We start from the raw sequence: 21,148 nt of genomic DNA on the forward strand, positions 1-21,148 counted from the left end.
CCTCAGAAATCGCAGGTTAACAGCAGCTCAGATTAGAGACCAGGTCAATGCCACACAGAGTTCTAGCAGCAGACACATCTCTTCAACAACTGTTAAGAGGAGACTTTGTGCAGCAGGCCTTCATGGTAAAATAGCTGCTAGGAAACACTGCTAAGGACAGGCAACAAGCAGAAGAGACTTGTTTGGGCTAAAGAACACAAGGAATGGACATTAGACCAGTGGAAAGCTGTGCTTTGGTCTGATGAGTACAAATTTGAGTTCTTTGGTTCCAACCACCGTGTCTTTGTGCGATGCAGAAAAGGTGAACGGATGGACTCTATATGCCTGGTTCCCACCGTGAAGCATGGAGGAGGAGGTGTGATGGTGTGGGTGTGCTTTGCAAGTGATACTGTTGGGGATATATTCAAAATTGATGGCATACTGAACCAGCATGGCTACCACAGCATCTTGCAGCGGCATGCTAGTCCATCCGGTTTGCGTTTAGTTGGACCATCATTTATTTTTCAACAGGACAATGACCCAAAACACACCTCCAGGCTGTGTAAGGGCTATTTGACCAAGAAGGAGAGTGATGGGGTGCTACGCCAGTTGACCTGGCCTCTACAGTCACCAGACCTGAACCCAATCGAGATGGTTTGGGGTGAGCTGGACTGCAGAGTGAAGGCAAAAGGACCAACAAGTGCTAAGCATCCCTGGGAACTCCTTCAAGATTATTGGAAGACCATTTCCGGTGACTACCTCTTGAAGCTCATCAAGAGAATGCCAAGAGTGTGCAAAGCAGTCATCAAAGCAAAAGGTGGCTACTTTGAAGAACCTAGAATATAAGACAAATTTTCAGTTGCTTCACACTTTTTTGTTAAGTATATAATTCCACATGTGTTAATTCATAGTTTTGATGCCTTCAGTGTGAATGTACAATTTTCATAGTCATGAAAATACAGAAAAATCTTTAAATGAGAAGGTGTGTCCAAACTTTTGGTCTGTACTGTATGTAATTAATGGCCAATATCAAAATGATTGTAATGCTCTTTGAAGTGTGCAAAAATTTGCAAAAATGTATCATATTTTATTTAGCACATTTCTGCATCCCCCAAGAGAATACCCCAATAAAATAGCCTGCACCATACCTGCGGAGCCACAATCAGGTGCACATAAGCTGACTGTGATGCAGCAACCTTGCTCCACTGTCAAGTCTTACCTTCTCATAGCTGTTGCTATTTTCTCAAGGCGTCTGCCATAAGCTGTCGGAGCTACAGTGAGTAGTATGGGCTAATTAGCAGTTATATAGTTACCTATCGCTTTGCAGCGCAGTGATAATTGACAAGCTATTGAGTCTGAGAAAAACTACATTGAAAACCTGCAGTGTTCTCTTCACGACACATCTATCCTGTAGTAAATGATCAACTTAAAAGTGGATAATGATTGTTACACTTAGCTATAAATTATTCTCTAGTATTATATAGAATCAGATCAGGACCACGGACAGCAGCAATTTATAGTTGAGCTTATACTGATCCACTCTGGTACAAAGCATTGTGCAAAAAATGTCTGTCCTAAGGTAAAACAGCATAGTATACCGAGTCTAGGTCTTCAGCCAAGTCCCATTCTCCAGTCACATCCTAGGAATGCAGCTTTCATTGTGCTTGGAGTATAAAACTGGATGAATGTATCAATACCAGGATTTGGTTCACACATTTTAGGTAGCATTCGTACAGTGTAGTTTTTATGCTACTTTCCTTTGGTGGCTTGTAATCAGTACATATTTTAAAGAAGTTGTCAATGATTAGAAAAAGAGACTGTTTTCTTTTTTTTCAAAAACGGCGCCACTCTTGTCCACTGACTGTGTCTGGTATTGAAGCTCAGTTCCATTCACGTGAATGACAGTCTGGGGCAATCCTGGGCAATCACTTTAAGTATATTCTAGGTTAGTGAATATTTAAAGGAGGACTAAAGCTATCGGCACCTATAAAAGTACAGCGCAGCAGAGCCCTGTTTTCAAGGTCCAGAGCTTCGTTCTCACAATTGCTGGAGTTCTCAGTGGTTTTTCCTGAGCGATGAGTAAGGGTCCATTTACTCTACAAGCACTCCTAAGAACACTCACGATAATTGTGCAGTCTAAATGGCCTGCTGATCAGTTAATGAATGCGCAAAACGCTCGATCGTTGGGGGAAATCATCGTTCTAGGCAGCATATATTCCTGTGTAACTAGGACCTGTGCTGCCGAGAATAATAGCAGAATAATGGCAGCCTATGCACACTGAAAGACGCACATTCAGCTGAAATTAAATGTATTGCGGCGCAGGGAACTCGACAGCTCCCTGCGCTGCAATAACTGCCGCTGGCCAATCAGGAGTCGGCAACTGGCGTTGACATGCACGTGACTGGGGCACATGGCAGTGACGTCATGCACCATAGCGTGCATGCCGACGTCAGCTGCCGGCTCCTGCGCCTGGTAAAGAAGAGGATGCTGCGCGGCATGGGAACCAGGGGAAGGTGAGTAGAATCGTTTTTTTTAATGTGGAGGCACACTACCTCAAGAAGGGGTCTAGGATGAGGCACATTACCCCACAGAAATGGGCACATTACCCCAGGAAAAGGCCTAGGATGAGGCACACTACCCCAGAAAGTGGCCCAGGATGAGGCACACTACCCCAGGAAGGGGCACATTACCCCAGGAAGGGGCCCAGGATGGGGCACATTACCCCACAAAGGGGCCCAAGATGGGTGCACATTACCCTAGGAAGGGGCCTAGGATGAGGAACATTATCCACATAATCAGCAGAAAGTCCATAACATATCCACATCTGAATCCACATTAAAATCCGTATGAGTGATTTACCAGCGGTGTAAAATTCTGCTACGTGTGAATTCACCCTAACTATATAAGAGAAATAATTATGGAAAAAATCATTTTCACACAAAACACCACCATGTCCAGACCACAGTGATAGAATCATAAATCAACCATCTAAGTGGTGTGCGGTACACAATCTCTTCCAGTGTGCACTCGTGATGCCATTTCCACCCCAGCTATCATTTCTCTATTAGTATTTTTTAATAAAATAGTCGGATCATTGCCTTTTGACAGAAATCCTTTTGATTAATTAACACTTGATGTACCAGGAACCATGTGTGAGTGACATTGTCTGAGAGCAGGCTGAGACACAGATCAACCCTCACACTGAAATAAGGAGGATGTAACCGGTAATTACGAATACGCTGACGACCCCTAAAATAAACAGCCAGGTTTATTGCAGGTAATTGCTGTTGTAGGTTATCACACATTTGTGCAAGGTTAGTAAATTAATTAGTATTCAAGGATATCATCTTAAACTGTTAAGCAGCGAACAGGCGGCATCCCTAAACAGATGAAGATAAATAAGGCTAGTGTATTATATCCAGAGCTAGCCAAAGGAGTGTGCGACTTATGCATCACACAGGGCACATCAGTTACCCTTGCAATAGAAGTTTGCGCCTCAATGAATTTTATAGCACTGATATTAAATATTTTATGTACACTGTGTTCCAAATTATTATGCAAATAATATTTTCTCAGATTTTCCCAAATTACCTATATGAATTGCAGTCATTGTAATTTTCCAATCAAATAACTATTAGAGTACAATTGAAAGGTTTTTGTACAAACTGCCTATGATAACAGTATATTTTTAAAAAAATAAAACACTCAAACTGCACTCAAAATGCATGTTCCAAATTATTATGCACAGCAGAGTTTTCAACCTTTTCATTTTAATAAAGAACAAAAAAATGGTCATTTTTGAAATTATAAGCATTAGCAGGTTATTACAAACTGAAATCAAACAGTTTTCAACTCAAAACTTTATTCTAGGTGATGTTACATTTGCACATAGGACTAGAGATGAGCGGTGTTCGACTAGAACTGTTCGCCAATCTCAAATTCGAGCTGTTTTGGGCGGTGTTCAAGTTGTTCGACGAACCCGAACAATTTGCAAAAAATTCGGCTGTTCGAGGTTATGTTCGATAACTGTTCGTGCACCAAAAGCGTGTCCTGCATGTCTGGCGCTATTTAGAGCACCAATCATGCAGGGATTGTCTGCCACTCACTGTAATGCCACAGCCATGGTGGTTGTGGCATTACAGTGAATGCCCAAATCGATGGGAACTGTGCTCACAGTGAAACACGAAAAGCCGGCAATTCAGCAGCGGCATACACCGGTACCCGACAATTTAGAACCGAAAGAATAGAGCTTCACACATAGATTAGATAGATATAAACATGTCAGCCACATATATACGAAGTACAGTGAAAGTGCTGCTTACTGTACTTGTCATTTAGCGTAAAGGATTTATCAAAAAAAATAATAGTGTTTTCATGCACCGTCTCTTTAAAAAAGCCGGCCGGCAATTCAGCAGCGGTACCCGACAATTTAGAATAGAAGGAATAGAGAATCACACATAGATTAGATAGATAGAAACATGTCAGTCACATATATATTAAGTACAGTGACAGTGTTGATTACTGTACTTGTCATTTAGTGTAAAGGATTTATCAAAAAAAAAATAGTGTTTTCATGCACCGTCTCTTTAAGAAAGCCGGCCAGCAATTCAGCATCTGTACCCGACAATTTATAACAGACAGAATAGAGCTTCACACATAGATTAGATAGATAGAAACATGTCAGTCACATATATATGAAGTACAGTGACAGTGTTGGTTACTGTACTTGTCATTTAGTATTAAAATAAAGGATTTATTATTAAAAAAATTGGCGTGGGGTTCCCCTTAATTTTAGGCTCTAGCGGAGGTTAAGCAGACAGCTGGGGCAGATGTTTGAAGCCTGGGAAGGGGGTAATACCCATGGAGCTTCCCAGGCTACTAATATCAGCCCCCAGCTGAATACATAGCCTTTACTAGCTATTAAAATGGGGGACCCCCCCCAAAAAATGACGTGGGGTCCCCCCTAATTTAATAGCTAGCAAAGGCTAGGCAGACAGCTGGGGGCTGATATTAATAGCCCAGGAAGGGAGCCATGAATATTGGCCCCCTCCCAGGCTAGAAACACCAGCCGTCAGCCGCCCCAGAAATGGCGCATTCATAGGATGCGCCAATTCTGGCACTTAGCCTCGCTCTTCCACGCTGCCCTGGTGCGGTGGCAGGGGGTAATAGGGCTGGGGTTGATGTCAGCTTATAATGCCAGCTGACATCAAGCCCAGGTTAGTAATGGAGAGGCGTCTATAAGACACCCCCATTACTAACCCCATAGTCAAAGTTAAAAAAAACACAAACACCCAGAATAAAGTCCTTTAATTGAAATAAAGACACAATTCTTTATTGTTCTAAATTAAACCATACTTACCGTCACGCCCATTCCAGCTGAAGCCAACGATCTCCTGTAATAAAAATAAAATAATAAAGCAGCCTCATCCTTACCTTTCCATGGTTCCCACGACAGCTTCAGCTCTGCTACATCGAGATGACAGGCTGGACCGCAGCAGAACGCCGCCATCCAGCCTGTCATCCCGCAGACACTGAGAAGAGCAGGCATGCTTGCGCTCCACATTGTCTCTCTGTGACGGCATAAAGATGAGCCGAGGTCATGTCCAATGAACTCGGCTCACCTCATGCACGTCACTTACAGCGTGGGAGAATTCTCACGCTGAAGCGCTGAGTGCAGGAGAATTTTCCCACGCTGTCAGTGAGGTGCATGAGGTGAGCTGAGTTCATTGGACATGAGCTCACCTCATGCACGTCACTGACAGCATGGGAGAATTCTCCTGCACTCAGCACTTCAGCGTGAGAATTTTCCCACGCTGTCAGTGACGTGCATGAGGTGAGCCGAGTTCATTGGACATGACCTCTGCTCATCCGGATGCCGTCACAGCGAGACACTGAGGAGCGCAAGCATGCTTGCGCTTCTCAGTGTCTGTGGGATGACAGGCTGGATGGCAGCGTTCTGCTGCGGTCCAGCCTGTCATCTCGATGTAGCAGAGCTGAAGCTGTCGTGGGAACCATGGAAAGGTAAGGATGAGGTTGGTTTATTATTTTTCTTTTATTGCAGGAGATCGTTGGCTTCAGCTGGAATGGGCGTGATGGTAAGTATAGTTTAATTTAGAACAATAAAGAATTGTGTGTTTATTTCAATTAAAGGACTTTATTCTGGGTGTTGTGTTTTTTTTAAATACTTTACTAGAAATTCATGGCGGTCATGTCTAATACTGGCGTGACCCCATGAATTTTGGGCTTGGGGCCAGCTGATAATACCAAGCTGGCCCTAACCCCTTTATTACCCAGTGAGCCACCGCACCAGGGCCCTGGATGAGTTGGGTACAGCGCCAGAAGATGGCGCTTCTATGAACGCGCCATTTTCCGGGGTGGCTGTGGACTGCAATTTGCAGCGGGGGGGGCCCAGAAGGCTTGGGCCTCCCTGCGCTGCAGATTCCAGCCCCCAGCTGCCTAGTTGTACCTGGCTGGACACAAAAATAGGGCGAAGCCCCACGTATTTTTTTTTTAATTATTTCATGAAATTCATGAAATAATTAAGAAAAAAAGGCCTTCCCTATATTGTTGTGTCCGGCCAGGTACAAATAGTCAGCTGATGGTTGGGGGCAGCCCGTTCCTGCCTGCTGTACCTGGCTGGACACAAATATAGTGCGAAGCCCCACTTCAATTTTTTTTAATTATTTCAGGAAATTCATGAAATAATTAAAAAAAAATTGACGTGGGGCTTCGCACTATATTTGTGTCCAGTCAGGTGCAGCAGGCAGGAACGGGCTGCCCCCAACCACCAGCTGCCTATTTGTACCTGGCCGGACACAACAATATAGGGAAGCCCTTTTTTTCTTAATTATTTCATGAAATAATTTAAAGAAAATTGACGTGGGGCTTCGCCCTGTTTTTGTGTCCAGCCAGGTACAACTATGCAGCTGGGGGCTGGAATCCGCAGCGCAGGGAGGCCCAAGCTTTCTGGGCCCCCCCCGCTGCAAATTGCAGTCCGCAGCCACCCCGGAAAATGGCGCGTTCATAGAAGCGACATCTTCTGGCGCTGTACCCAACTCATCCAGGGCCCTGATGCGGTGGCTCACTGGGTAATAAAGGGGTTAGGGCCAGCTTGGCATTATCAGCTGGCCCTAAGCCCAAAATTCATGGGGTCACGCCAATATTAGACATGACCACCATGAATTTCTAGTAAAGTATTTAAAAAAAACACAACACCCAGAAAAAAGTCCTTTAATTGAAATAAACACACAATTCTTTATTGTTCTAAATTAAACCATACTTACCGTCACGCCCATTCCAGCTGAAGCCAACGATCTCCTGAAATAAAAGAAAAATAATAAAGCAACATCATCCTTACCTTTCCATGGTTCCCATGACAGCTTCAGCTCTGCTACATCGAGATGACAGGCTGGACCGCAGCAGAACGCTGCCATCCAGCCTGTCATCCCGCAGACACTGAGAAGCGCAGGCTTGCTTGCGCTCCACAGTGTCTCTCTGTGAGGGCATCCAGATGAGCCGAGTTAATGTCCAATGAACTCGGCTCACCTCATGCACGTCACTGACAGCGTGGGAAAATTCTCCTGCACTCAGCGCTTCAGCGTGGGAGAATTCTCACACTGAAGCGCTGAGTGCAGGAGAATTCTCCCACGCTGTCAGTGACGTGCAGGAGGTGAGCTGAGTTCATTGGACATGAGCTCACCTTATGCACGTCACTGACAGCGTGGGAAAATTCTCCTGCACTCAGCGCTTCAGCGTGGGAGAATTCTCACGCTGAAGCGCTGAGTGCAGGAGAATTCTCCCACGCTGTCAGTGACGTGCAGGAGGTGAGCTGAGTTCATTGGACATGAGCTCACCTTATGCACGTCACTGACAGCATGGTAGAATTCTCCTGCACTCAGCGCTTCAGCTTGAGAATTTTCCCACGCTGTCAGTGACGTGCATGAGGTGCGCCGAGTTCATTGGACATGAACTCGTCTCATCTTTATGCCGTCACAGCCAGACACTGCAGAGCGCAAGCATGCCTGCGCTTCTCAGTGTCTGCGGGATGACAGGCTGGATGGCAGCGTTCTGCTGCGGTCCAGCCTGTCATCTCGATGTAGCAGAGCTGAAGCTGTCGTGGGAACCATGGAAACGTAAGGATGATGTTGCTTTATTATTTTTCTTTTATTACAGGAGATCGTTGGCTTCAGCTGGAATGGGCGTGATGGTAGGTATGGTTTAATTTAGAACAATAAAGGATTGTGTCTTTATTTCAATTAAAGGACTTTATTCTGGGTGTTTGTGTTTTCTTTTAACTTTGACTATGGGGTTAGTAATGGGGGTGTCTTATAGACGCCTCTCCATTACTAACCTGGGCTTGATGTCAGCTGGCATTATAAGCTGACATCAACCCCAGCCCTATTACCCCCTGCCACCGCTACAGGGCAGCGTGGAAGAGCGAGGCTAAGTGCCAGAATTGGCGCATCCTATGAATGCGCCATTTCTGGGGCGGCTGACGGCTGGTGTTTCTAGCCTGGGAGGGGGCCAATATTCATGGCTCCCTTCCTGGGCTATTAATATCAGCCCCCAGCTGTCTGCCTAGCCTTTGCTAGCTATTAAATTAGGGGGGACCCCACGTCATTTTTTTGGGGGGGTCCCCCATTTTAATAGCTAGTAAAGGCTATGTATTCAGCTGGGGGCTCATATTAGTAGCCTGGGAAGCTCCGTGGGTATTACCCCCTTCCCAGGCTTCAAACATCTGCCCCAGCTGTCTGCTTAACTTCCGCTAGAGACTAAAATTAAGGGGAACCCCACGCCAATTTTTTTTAATAATAAATCCTTTATTTTAATACTAAATGACAAGTACAGTAACCAACACTATCACTGTACTTCATATATATGTGACTGACATGTTTCTATCTATCTAATCTATGTGTGAAGCTCTATTCTGTCTGTTATAAATTGTCGGGTACAGATGCTGAATTGCCGGCCGGCTTTTTTAAAGAGACAGTGCATGAAAACACTATTATATTTTTTAATAAATCCTTTACACTAAATGACAAGTACAGTAAGCAACACTGTCACTGTACTTCATATATATGTGACTGACATGTTTCTATCTATCTAATCTATGTGTGAGGCTCTATTCCTTCTTGTCTAAATTGTCGGGTACCGGTGTATGCCGCTGCTGAATTGCCGGCCGGCTTTTTTAAAGAAAGCGTCTTCTGAGCAGTTTGTCAGCTTTTGGACACCTTTGAAGGTGTTTTCTATGTGTTTCTATGTGTTTTTGTTTGCCTGCCATTGGTTTTAACGGTGTTCGACGGTGTTCTAAGGTGTTCGACGAACAGTTCGACGAACAATTCCTCGAACATCCCGGTGTTCGACGAACCGAACCCGAACACTACGGGGGTGGCTCAACACTACATAGGACCCCTTGTTCGAAAGGAGCTTCTGAACTCTCTCGTCCATTGAATTTGTCAGGTTTTGGATGGTTTCTGCTTCAATTGTTTTGCATGAGGACAGAATACCCTCCCAGAGCTGTTGCTTAGATGTGAACTGCCTCCCGCCATCATAGACACTCCTTTTGATGATGCTCCAGAGGTTCTCAATGGGGTTGAGGTCAGGGGAGCATGGGGGCCACACCATAAGTTTGTCCCCTTTTATGCTCATAGCAGCCAGAGATGCAGATGTGTTCTGTCCTCATGCAAAACAATTGAAGCAGAAACCATCCAAAACCTGATAAATTCAATGGACGAGAGAGTTCAGAAGCTCCTTTCGAACAAGGGGTCCTATGTGCAAATGTAACATCACCTAGAATAAAGTTTTGAGTTGAAAACTGTTTGATTTCAGTTTGTAATAACCTGCTAATGCTTATAATTTCAAAAATGACCATTTTTTTGTTCTTTATTAAAATGAAAAGGTTGAAAACTCTGCTGTGCATAATAATTTGGAACATGCATTTTGAGTGCAGTTTGAGTTTTTTATTTTTTTAAAAATATACTGTTATCATAGGCAGTTTGTACAAAAACCTTTCAATTGTACTCTAATAATTATTTGACTGGAAAATTACAATGACTGAAATTCATATAGGTAATTTGGGAAAATCTGAGAAAATATTATTTGCATAATAATTTGGAACACAGTGTATATCAGTTTTGCACAGTGCAGTTATGGCATTGTTATTTGTGCATCATATTGGCTACATTTAGGCTTTGTATGGTAGGGTTATTTGTACAATGTAAGCAGTGAGGAAAGAAGGAATTGAATCACACTTGTATAGGTAATAACTATAATAAATTTAAAGACTGTTGTCTAGAACAGATATCTGCCCTAGATTGTTACAGGACAGGTGCCTGTAAGCATTTACAGTAGGAGGCTCCGCTGCTGTGACCTCAAGATAGCTTGACTGTAAATGGTATAGGTGATCTCCAGGTTTATGCAGATGCTCAGCATTCAGAAAGACAGGGTAGACGGCAATGTGAGCAGCTTCTTCTTACCTCTGCTCCCTGGTATCTTCATTTTTAGATCATATAGACAGGTTCGACAGTAGAGTGAGCAGCCTCTTCTTACCTCAACACTCCTGGCATCTCCAGTATAAGATCAGAAAGACATGGTGGACAGTAGTGGGATTGACCTCTTCTTACCTCAGCACCCCTAGTATGTTCAGTATTAGATCATATAGGCAGGGTGGACACCAGTGTGGGCAGCTTCTTCTTACCTCAGCACCCCTGATATCTTGAGTATCAGATCATAGACAGGGTCCACAGTAGTATGAGCAGCCTCTTCTTACCTCAACATCCCTGGGATTGCCAGTATTAGATCAGAAAAATGGGGTGAACAGCATTACCTCAGCAGCCTGGTATCTCCCGTATTAGATCAGAAAGAAAGGGTGGACAGCAGTGTGAGCGGCCTCTTCTAACCTCAGCATCCTTACATCTCAAATATTAGATTAGCTAGACAGGGTGTACAGCAGTGCGAGCAGCCTCTTCTTAACTCAGCACACCATGTATCTTCAGTATTAGATCAGAAAGACAGGGTGGACAGCAGTGTGAGTGGCCTCTTCTTACCTCAGCATCCTGACATCTCAAGTATTAGATTAGCTAGACATGGGGGACAGCAGTGTGAACAGTCTCTTCTTACATCAGTATCCCTCATATCTCCAGTACTAGATCAGAAAAACAGGTTGGATAGCACTCTGGCACCCCCAGCATTACATGAGACAGAGAGGGTGGACAGCAGTTTGAGCAGCCTCTTCTTACTTCAGCACTCTTGGTATCTCCAGTATTAGATCAGGATATTCAATGAGAACACATCTACCTACAAATGAAGTAAGGGAAGGAGCTTCCTACTGTACTAACTCACAAGCCCTTCTCCTACAGTCTAGGACAGGTTTCTTTCAGTGTAGCAAGATGGTGATAATTTTAATGTACGAAAGTAATTACCACCCTAAATAAAAAAAGAACCTGATTAGCTAATTAAAGGTATTTAGTAATTTATTTAAAGTGGCATTTTCTTTATGTTTTTTTCTATTCCTGGAGAACCCCTTTAAAGTGGTACAGTGAAGGAAATAATTATTTGATCCCTTGTTGTTTTTGTAAGTTTGCTCACTGACAAAGACATGAACAATCTATAATTTTAAGGGTAGGTTAATTTTAACATTGAGAGATAGAATATCCCAAAAAAATCAAGAAAATCACATTGTATAAATTAGATAAATGTATTTGCATTTTTCAGCAAGAAATAAGTATTTGATTCCTCTGGCAAACAACACTTAATACTTGGTGGCAAAACCCTTGTTGGCAAGCACAGCAGTCAGACTTTTTCGTAGTTGATGATGAGGGTTGCGCACATATCAGGAGGAATTTTGGTCCATTCGTCTTTGCATATCATCTCTAAATCATTAAGATTTTGAGGCTGTCGCTTGGCAACTCGGAGCTTCAACTTCCTCCATAAGTTTTCTATGGGATTAAGGTCTGGAGACTGGCTAGGCCACTCCATGACCTTAATGTGCTTCTTTTTTTGAGCCACTCCTTTGTTGCCTTGGCTGTATGATTGGGGTCATTGTCTTGCTGGAAGACCCAGCCACGACCCATTTTTAATGTCCTGGCGGAGGGAAGAAGGTTGTCACTCAGAGTTTTACTGTACATGGCTCCATCCATTCTCCCATTGATGCGGTGAAGTAGTCCTGTGCCCTTAGCAGAGAAACACCCCCAAAATATAATATTTCCACCTCCATGCTGGACAGTGGGGACAGTGTTCTTTGGGTCATAGGCAGCATTTCTCTTCCTCCAAACACGGCGAGTTGAGCTAATGCCAAAGAGCTCAATTTTTGTCTCATCTGACCACAGCACCTTCTCCCAATAACTCACAGAATCATCCAGGTGTTCACTGGCAAACTTCAGAGGGGCCTGCACATGTGCCTTGAGCAGGGGGACCTTGCGGGCACGGCAGGATTTTAAACCTTTAAGGCGTAATGTGTCACCAATGGTTTTCTTGGTGACTGTGGTCCCAGCTGCCTGGAGATCATTAACAAGTTCCCCCCATGTAGTTTTAGGCTGATCTCTCACCTTCATCATGATCAAGGATACCCCACGAGGTGAGATTTTGCATGGTGCCCCAGATCGATGTCGATTGACAGTCATTTTGGATTTCTTCCATTTTCTTACTATTGCACCAACAGTTGTCTCCTTCTCACCCAGCATTTTACTTATGGTTTTGTAGCCCATTCCAGCTTTGTGCAGGTCTATGATCTTGTCCCTGACATCCTTAGAAAGCTCTTTGGTCTTGCCCATGTTGTAGAGTTTAGAGTCCGACTGATTGATTGAGTCTGTGGACAGGAGTCTTTTATACAGGTGACTATGTAAGACAGCTGTCTTTAATGCAGGTAACAAGTTGATTAGGAGCGTCTAACTGGTCTGTAGGAGCCAAAACTCATAATGGTTTGTAGGGGATCAAATACTTATTTCGCACTGCAAAATGCAAATAAATTTATCTAATTTATACAATGTGATTTTCTTGATTTTTTTTGGATATTCTATTGCTCAATGTTAAAATTGACCTACCCTTAAAATTATAGACTGTTCATGTCTTTGTCAGTGGGCAAACTTACCAAAACAGCAAGGGATCAAATACTTATTCCTTCACTGTAAATGTAAATACATTTTCTACTTGTTGCCTTCTTCGTTTGTTTAATGACAGTAATTCCTTCCATCTTAAATAAGTGAAAGTGTTTATCACCACGGAAGATAACGCTCGAGAATGCTTGACAGCTGCTGCAAACCATCAACACTACTTCAGTGGTTTGAGTTTTTTGTGAATGGTGAGAAAAGACAGTTGAAGGAGATTGTGGGAGCTGTGAAATAGAATATTTAATCACCATTTGTCTTACAATGTAAAACATAAAATGATGTTCATTTAAATACTCATATGAGAAGTTACATTTCTACTAACAGACAGCTACAGACTGTTATTTCTCAATAAACACCAACTTAAATCTATAAGTGTTAGTTCAATTGAAATATTCAGTTTCACTGCAGGCTGTAAAGTGAGATGTTCTAAATGGATTGCTGGTTGTACTGACATCTAATGGTGAATATGAAAATTGCAATAATTCATAAGTTACTTTTACATGGATAATCAGAATAAATTGTGCTGAAAAATATCATCCGACCTGATACCAGATTATCAAACTTTCTGGATAATTATACTTTTATAGAAATGTAGATAAAACTATCTTTTAATAGTTAATCAAGAAAGAAAAAAAAAGTTAATACAAAATCTGTTACTAACTATTATTTAACCAAAGGAGTACACTAATTGCATTATATCTGTGTTTCGACTGCAAGACAATCACTCACTTTTTTACTGAGACAAATTGCAATTTAGCAGAATTGTTCTATTATCAGATGCCAGATTAAAGGAAGATCGCTATATTTTCCCTTAGATATAGTTGATTTAGAGCATTCAATATAAATATTGAATAAGAAATAGATATCAGATGGGTGATAGACAGACAGATAGTACTGTAGATCAGTATCCTGTGATGTAAGCCAAAAAATCATTGGAAACCTGATGAATGGCAAAATTATTAAATGGTCTAGATTTTTAGCCTTTCATAGAATTTTATAAAACTTACTTGTATGGGTAGAGAACCACCAAAAACACAGCTCCAGCATATATCGCTAGCATGTGATAAACTATTTTAATGATAGTTATTTTTTTAATCACGCATTATTTTTATCATACAGTTCTGTGTCAAACTATTAGCATTTCTAGATCATTTTCATTTGTTTTTTTTATGTAAAATAATAATAAAATCACTAATAATTAAAATATGTATTTTCTGGACTACTGTTATGAAATTTCAGTGAGTCACAAGTTTATATATATATATATATATATATATATATATATATGCTACTATACACATTGTCATTTTTGATTAATTGCACATCACCAAAATTTAATTTCATCTTTAGAAAAGTTGTTCCACTTAAATAGATACTGAATCATGAGCAGCTTTGGGGAGTCTCATACTTCACTTTTCTCTAAGGAACTCTTGTTGCTGGATTTTAGGATTTTATTATTTTGCATCGTGAATAATGAAACCTAAAGAAGTATTTCCTGGATTCTCTCACTTCTCTTTAGTTCCAGGACTTTTCTTTTTGTTTTCCATTCTTGCTGGAATAATTGTTATGCTGCTGCTTATGGATTTTTTGCTACCATTCTCCAGGGAACAAGCAGGATAAATTGAGAATTATTGGTGGGAAGCCGAATTTACAGGGGTTTAGAGATCACAATTCTATTAGCAGACAGAAGCCTATTACTTCCAACCTTTCTTTACAGCAGTATATCTTATATCTTCTGTCATTAAAACAGATTCTAGCTGGCGCTGTGGCTCAGGGGTTGGCATTATTGTCTTGCATGGCTCAAACATGGCAATACAAGCTTTCCATGACTTGGCTATTATAGATTACATCCAAAACTGGCCAGTACCTTCCATATACATGATTCTTATTTAAGGTATAGCTTAATAATGCCGGTATTATAGTAACAATAGGATACCGTAAGAGTAGGACTTGGTGAAGTAATGTATATATTTGTCTACATATACTTACTTTTCATCATTTTTTATAGAATCTTTTCTTTTTAATCAGAGTAAAATCACAAGTAACTCAATTGCCTAAATCTTCACCAGTAAGAAAAAAAAAGTGACTACCAACATGGGAAAATGGCATTAATTGCCACCATTGTGAATTGTGACAGTGTCTGATATTTTGTGATTGACGTTCGTGAGTTGGGTTTTATGCTGTGATCATACAGTGTCTCATTGGTGAACCCATGTCAATATGGATCCCTAACCTAAATTATTACTACCTTTCTAATATTAATCAATTTATCTATTTATCTATCTAATTTGTAAAATAAAAATGTCAGTACTCCCATTTCAAAAAAGTGAAACATTTTATTTATTCCAAGCCATGTAAACAGGCTTGGAATAAATGCAATTTTTCACTTTTTTAGATTGGAGCACTGCCATTTTTTACTGTATATATGCAGTAGTGTAGACTCTGACTTGCATCTGCACTTTATTTGATTGGTACTGCTATCTATCTGTCTGTCTATTATCTATCTGTCTTTATGTATCTCACATCTATCTGATATCTATATATGTATCTTTGCACAAACATAACAAATGGCATGGCAATTAAAACTATAGAAATAGACACATGCATTTTTGTACATATTATGTGACATATGGGCTATTATCTATTTTTCTAAATATTATCTGCTCTTGTAGATTTTTTATATTGAACTTTTGCACTTTTTTTGTATTCGGTTACCAATAGCAACAATGTGATTTTCTATGGCTCTCCCACAGTATAGAATGAGCACAGCTTTACTAGTGCGCTGTCACTGGCGCTTCATTCCTGTTAAGCCTATGTTTCTAAAAGCAGAACACCCTCCTGACATTCAAATAAATGAGATCTACATAAGATATCACTTAAGTAATAGGTACTGTGGGGGATCAATGTGTACATGATGTACAATGTTATATTTTTGTAGCTACCTGGTCTATTGGATGTACCATCTGTGGTAAGAATGTTACTGGTCAAAGGTTTTCTGTGGTTAGTCAATGCTTATATATGTTGTAATTACCATCATTGTGCCTCTGCTTGTCACCTTGTCACCTCATTCAACTGAGTTTCACCAGTTCTAGGCTATCCAACAGTGAACTCGCCTCTAAGATATCCCTGCTTCACGTTGATTGACCTTGTTGAACCTCACATTATATTGATGCACCCTCTAAGAATCTCTTTAGTCTTATCCCCATCCTAGTCCCATGGAAATTTTCTTTGGTGAGAATCAATATGTACAAATCGGCAACATGGTCAGTTCCATCAGACCCAATAATGAGCTGAACCACTAAAAAGCTATTGAGGCCAGTCCACATTGTTGTTACTTACTGTACATTATATATTTATATGTAAATGTGGATTATCTAATTCATGAATTATCAGAACAGTCATCTGATTAAGGCCAGCATTGTTACATTTGATAACTTCCTAATTTACCATCGATGTTTGCTTTATTCAGTGGATAGCTATTGGACTTGTCCTCTTTACACATACTACCTCTCATTTACCCACACTATCTCTCCTTATCTTAGTACATACTAGGATAGTACAGTCTTGAATTGCCCTAACTTGACTAGATGTCTTCCAAAGTATTTCTAACCCAAACATTATAGCTCTTTGGATTCAACATAAGTAGTTCTTCATTTGGCCCATATTGGCTCATTCTAGTCTTAACATAGACTAAACAACCAGGCTGGTTCCTTACTGGGTTGTCTCTCCAATCCCTTCAGTAGATAATATCTGCCTATTTTAGCTTTATGTTTCTCTTAGAGGCTTAGGTGCCAATTCCATTTGTAATACAGCCATTCTTGCCCCTCGCTAGACTCTATTCTTCAATGGTTGGATCTCATGGTCATTCACCAAGGTATTCTGTCCTGTCATTTAATATATTATTACTCCATGTTGTTTGAGAATTTCACTGGCTATTTGCTGCTCCATATTGGACTATTTTTCTTTCCAACTTGACCTTCACTATAATCCAAGCTTCTCAAATCCTCCATTACCCTTCCATTTGAGGTTAACTGCATCACTAATTTAGTATTTCTTGCATCTGCTTTTAATTAATCATTTGCTTCTTTTACTTTTTCACTATAGACAGTGTTGCCTCTATATTCATTCCTTTTCTTAGACGATCTTGTTCTTTCTTGATGCATAATATCTTCAGTAATAATTCCTTCAACTCATCAGCTTTAAATATTTTGCCCTACTTTTGACTAGTCCGTGTCTTAGGAATGGATCTCTTTGTATCCCTGTTAGATGTCTCTACTTACCACTCTGTTCCTTTCATGTACAAGTTCTGTCCTTGTATTTTAGTGTTCTTTGAACTAGCATCATTTGCATTTTTTTGTTTTCTTTGTAACAAAGTACTGATCGGGAGAAGAAGTGCAAATGGGAATTTATTCACCTCATTGTAAACACAACAATGTCCAAACCATAATAGAATATCAGTCCTTCTCCTATGGGAAGGTGGCTTTTATATCATTGTGAACATTGCATTGGGGGATGGAAGATATAAGAGTTGACTGTTCTATACTTTCTTTTTCGTGAATTTTACATTTATTTTGTTCTTCTGGTGTCTACATTTTATGGTACAATAACAGACTTATTTCCTCTAAATATAGTGTTATTTTAATGATTATTTTTTAATATTTCTGTCTTTTAAATTCTAAAATCTCCTTAAATTTTGGTAGTGGCCACACATTTTTCATGTTTTTGATTTTCTTTTTTACCATGATTGGATTAGACAGATGTCATAATTTTTTCATTCCATGATGTGACTACCAATGTAATTGTTGAAAAAATGACTGTCCGAAGCACAAATGAATGTTATATATTACAGTGATAGATGGTTACATGAAAACTTTTGAAAAATGTAAAAAAAAAAATTAAAAAAAGAAAAATTGTCTGGAACTGAGAATTGTCCTCTGGACCAGGTCTCTTTCTAACCTCGATAATCATGTTCCCTGTCTTCAAGAACTAGAATCATCCACTGGAACTTCTAAACATCTACGTGTGTCTTCTCAAACTACTGTTTGTAGATAGTTTGATCTTCATAATGTCCTACATTTGATGACTAACTGTCAATTTTCAAAATGTTCACAAACTTTTCTCAAGCTACCAAGATTTGGAGTATTGTCTTTTTCTTGTCCTCTGCTCCAACTTCTTTGAGGGCTACAGCATTATATACTCAGTCTAATCTTCTTCCTTGTCACCCTCAAAATATCTCATGATTAATCTGCAGAAAATCTAAGATGTTCTTGACTACTCCTCAAGAGTTCTTGACCACATATTTTCTAGATAATTTACCTCCCTTCTTCTCTAGGCGAGATTTCTTTCCTGCCATGTATTTCCAACCATGTGCTAACTGTCTACCTTTCAGCTAGTTTTTCACTTCCTCTGGGTAAACTCATTTTCCCTGCTCCATTGAGCTATCTCACCCTTGTCTGCGGGTGATTTAACGTTTAAACTTTGGAGACGGGATAAGCGCTGTCCCTAAGGCGTTCTATTTAATAAGTCACCATTGTGACCATTGTTCTTTCTCCTAAAAAAAATCTGCATCAGTCAATGTTTGGATAGTAATAGGAATAGGATAATAAGAACATGTAAGCTTACGGGGACCGCAGAACAAGAACCTTTAATACAGTATGACGGCCACAATGTAGCTGCCCCGTGTAGTTCATGGCCGACTTCGTTAATCTACATTACTCATTTTCCCTCTAGGGTAGCTTGTTTTTTTCATGCTAATTAATTCTGATAGTGCCAATCAGGAAGCTTCTCAAGTGAAGATTGTGCCGAACTTCTAGAATAGAAGGAAATTCTAGTGAAAATAACCCATTAGGGATCTTTAAATATCTTTCTGCTCTCCTTGATGTTTTCTTTTCTTTCTCTCACAAAATTCTTTACAATATCCATCATTTAATTTACTTTGGAAGTTTAATACAGAAAACCTCATATAACCCTGCAGAACATACACAGCTTAGTGCAGAGTTCATATGAATATTTTCAGTTTTTACAAGTTCCCAGTGGAAGGAAAGTGAAGAGAAAAAGCCTCTAGTGTGACAAATACACAGTGCGGTGTTCATTTTATATTGTGCTTCTTATTCAGAAATGATTGCCTTATGGTATAAATTCTAAAGGATGGAAAATATTTTTACTATTTATGAAAACTGAAATTTTTTAAGTTTCCGTATCAGTATTATTTTGCCCATTTTTACAAGTTTTTTTTATTAATAGTGACTTTGTGAATTCAATAAAAAAATATATACAATATATGGCTTTGCAGAAAAGAAATAGCAATCTGAGATTTTTAAAACTTTGCGACATTAATTTGATTCTATCAAGTTTATATTTTTTATATTATCTATTTATCTTAATACAATTACAATTTTGAAATAAAACTAAAAACAATCCATTGCTGCACACTCACCTGGCCATTTTTGCAGAGGTCCGCCCACATACTGGTGCCGTCTCCACCTCTCATTAGGACATGGTAGGTAAAGAAGTAAGTGCCCGGTACTGTGCAGCTGAACCTCCCACTTGCTGCATCGTAGTTGTTCCCAAGGTTGGTGACCACGTCATCAAATTTGAGGACTTCATAACCCTCATGGGGGTTCTTCAGACCAGCATAGAAGGCCACACGGGGAATGGTAGTGTATGTTGCTGTACTTATGGCTCCATTCACACCTCCTCCTGTCAAGCCCGGTGGTCCAGGTTTTCCTGGTTCTCCTCGTTCTCCTGGTGGTCCTTGTGGACCTGGTGGACCTGGTAGCCCAGGCTCTCCAGGTGGACCTGGTTTACCAGGACGTCCAGCTTTTCCCTGAGGACCTTGAACTAAAGTTGATGGAGCTTGTTGTCCTCTGTCACTCAATGGTTCGGCTCCAGTCCCGGCTCTGATGCTGGTACTAGTGGTGGTTGCCCCTGCTTTGCTGAGATAGGGGTCGCATACCATCCGGCAGGTGCCCAACATTTCATAGTGGCCATCGGAGCCCACTGAGTTGACCAACACTGGAATTAGGATGACCAATATCAGAACCATCACCACGCCAATAGCCACAGCCACCAATGTCTTCCTCCCAAGGCCAAATGGGGCCAAGGGACGGGGGGTTGCGCGGCTGGGGGGAGCTATGGTGCCGAATGTTGTGGTGGAGAGGCAAGATGGCCCCTCCAGAAAAGAAGGGGTATAGATAGCCTTGTAGAAGTCACCACAAGTAATGTGGTAAAAGAAAATTGCAGACTAGAAGAGCAAGAACAAAATAAAAGCAGAGGGTGAGCAAAACTAGGAGGGATAAAAAGAGACAAAAGTAAGAAGAAAGCGATCAAATATAAAGAAAGGTGAGAACTTGATAGAACTTGCAGGAAATAATATGCAAATAAAGTAAAAAAGGAGAATGGATCCCTGGCAGGAATGAGAAGAAACTGCAAGAGATGGAAGAAATGTGTGACACAAAAAAGTGAATGGATATTATGTGACAGAACAGTGGAGAAAGCAATGATTAAGAATAGAGTGGAAAGGGAATTGTATGAGAGAGATAAGAAGAGGGGTAGGACAGAGAAGAGGAGGGGGAGCAGGTAAATGTGAATACTTAAAGAGAAGAGGATTAAAGTGGGAAGAAGAGAGAGAAGCAGCTGCAGTGTCGGACAGGGACAGGAGAGAGAGAGAGCTGGAAAGAAGAAGATTACGAGAAAGGGTGAAAGCTGCTGAGGCAAGGCAGAAAGGCAGCAGGGAATCTAACTTGTGAGAGGTTGGTCTGTGCATCCTGACTGTTATATATGAAGCAGAGCAGTGCCCCCTAAAGGATGAAAGAGAGTATGCAGCTCTGTGCAGAGGGAGGCACAGGTGTAGCATATTCGGGAATAGTGCAAACACCCTGTAAGGTACAGTATGTATGCTTACAGTATAATGCACCACTTCAAGGAAAAAGTAAAAGAACCCTTTGAAATGACTTGTATTTCTGAATGGTTACTAAAAAATGCAGTCTGATACTTTCCCAATCGCAATTATAGAGGAACACAAATTAAACGAATAAAAAAAAAACTGTTGTACTATTCACGC

General features: G+C 40.8%; 1 protein-coding gene across 1 annotated transcript in view; it reads right to left on the reverse strand.

Annotated features, from left to right (window-relative positions):
- Window positions 1-20,831, reverse strand: part of C1QL1 (complement C1q like 1) — a 104,634-nt gene extending 83,803 nt beyond the window's left edge. Inside the window, exon 1 of the mRNA XM_073683218.1 lies at window positions 19,523-20,831. Within this exon, the coding sequence (XP_073539319.1) occupies window positions 19,523-20,131 (609 nt within the window). The 5' untranslated portion in view covers window positions 20,132-20,831. The remainder of the gene's footprint in view (window positions 1-19,522) is intronic.
- Window positions 20,832-21,148: the final 317 nt, after the last annotated feature.

This window comes from Phyllobates terribilis, unplaced genomic scaffold (genome assembly GCF_046119375.1).
Source record: "Phyllobates terribilis strain yellow unplaced genomic scaffold, ASM4611937v1 Scaffold_5__5_contigs__length_657084704, whole genome shotgun sequence".
In the NCBI taxonomy this organism is placed as follows: domain Eukaryota; kingdom Metazoa; phylum Chordata; class Amphibia; order Anura; family Dendrobatidae; genus Phyllobates; species Phyllobates terribilis.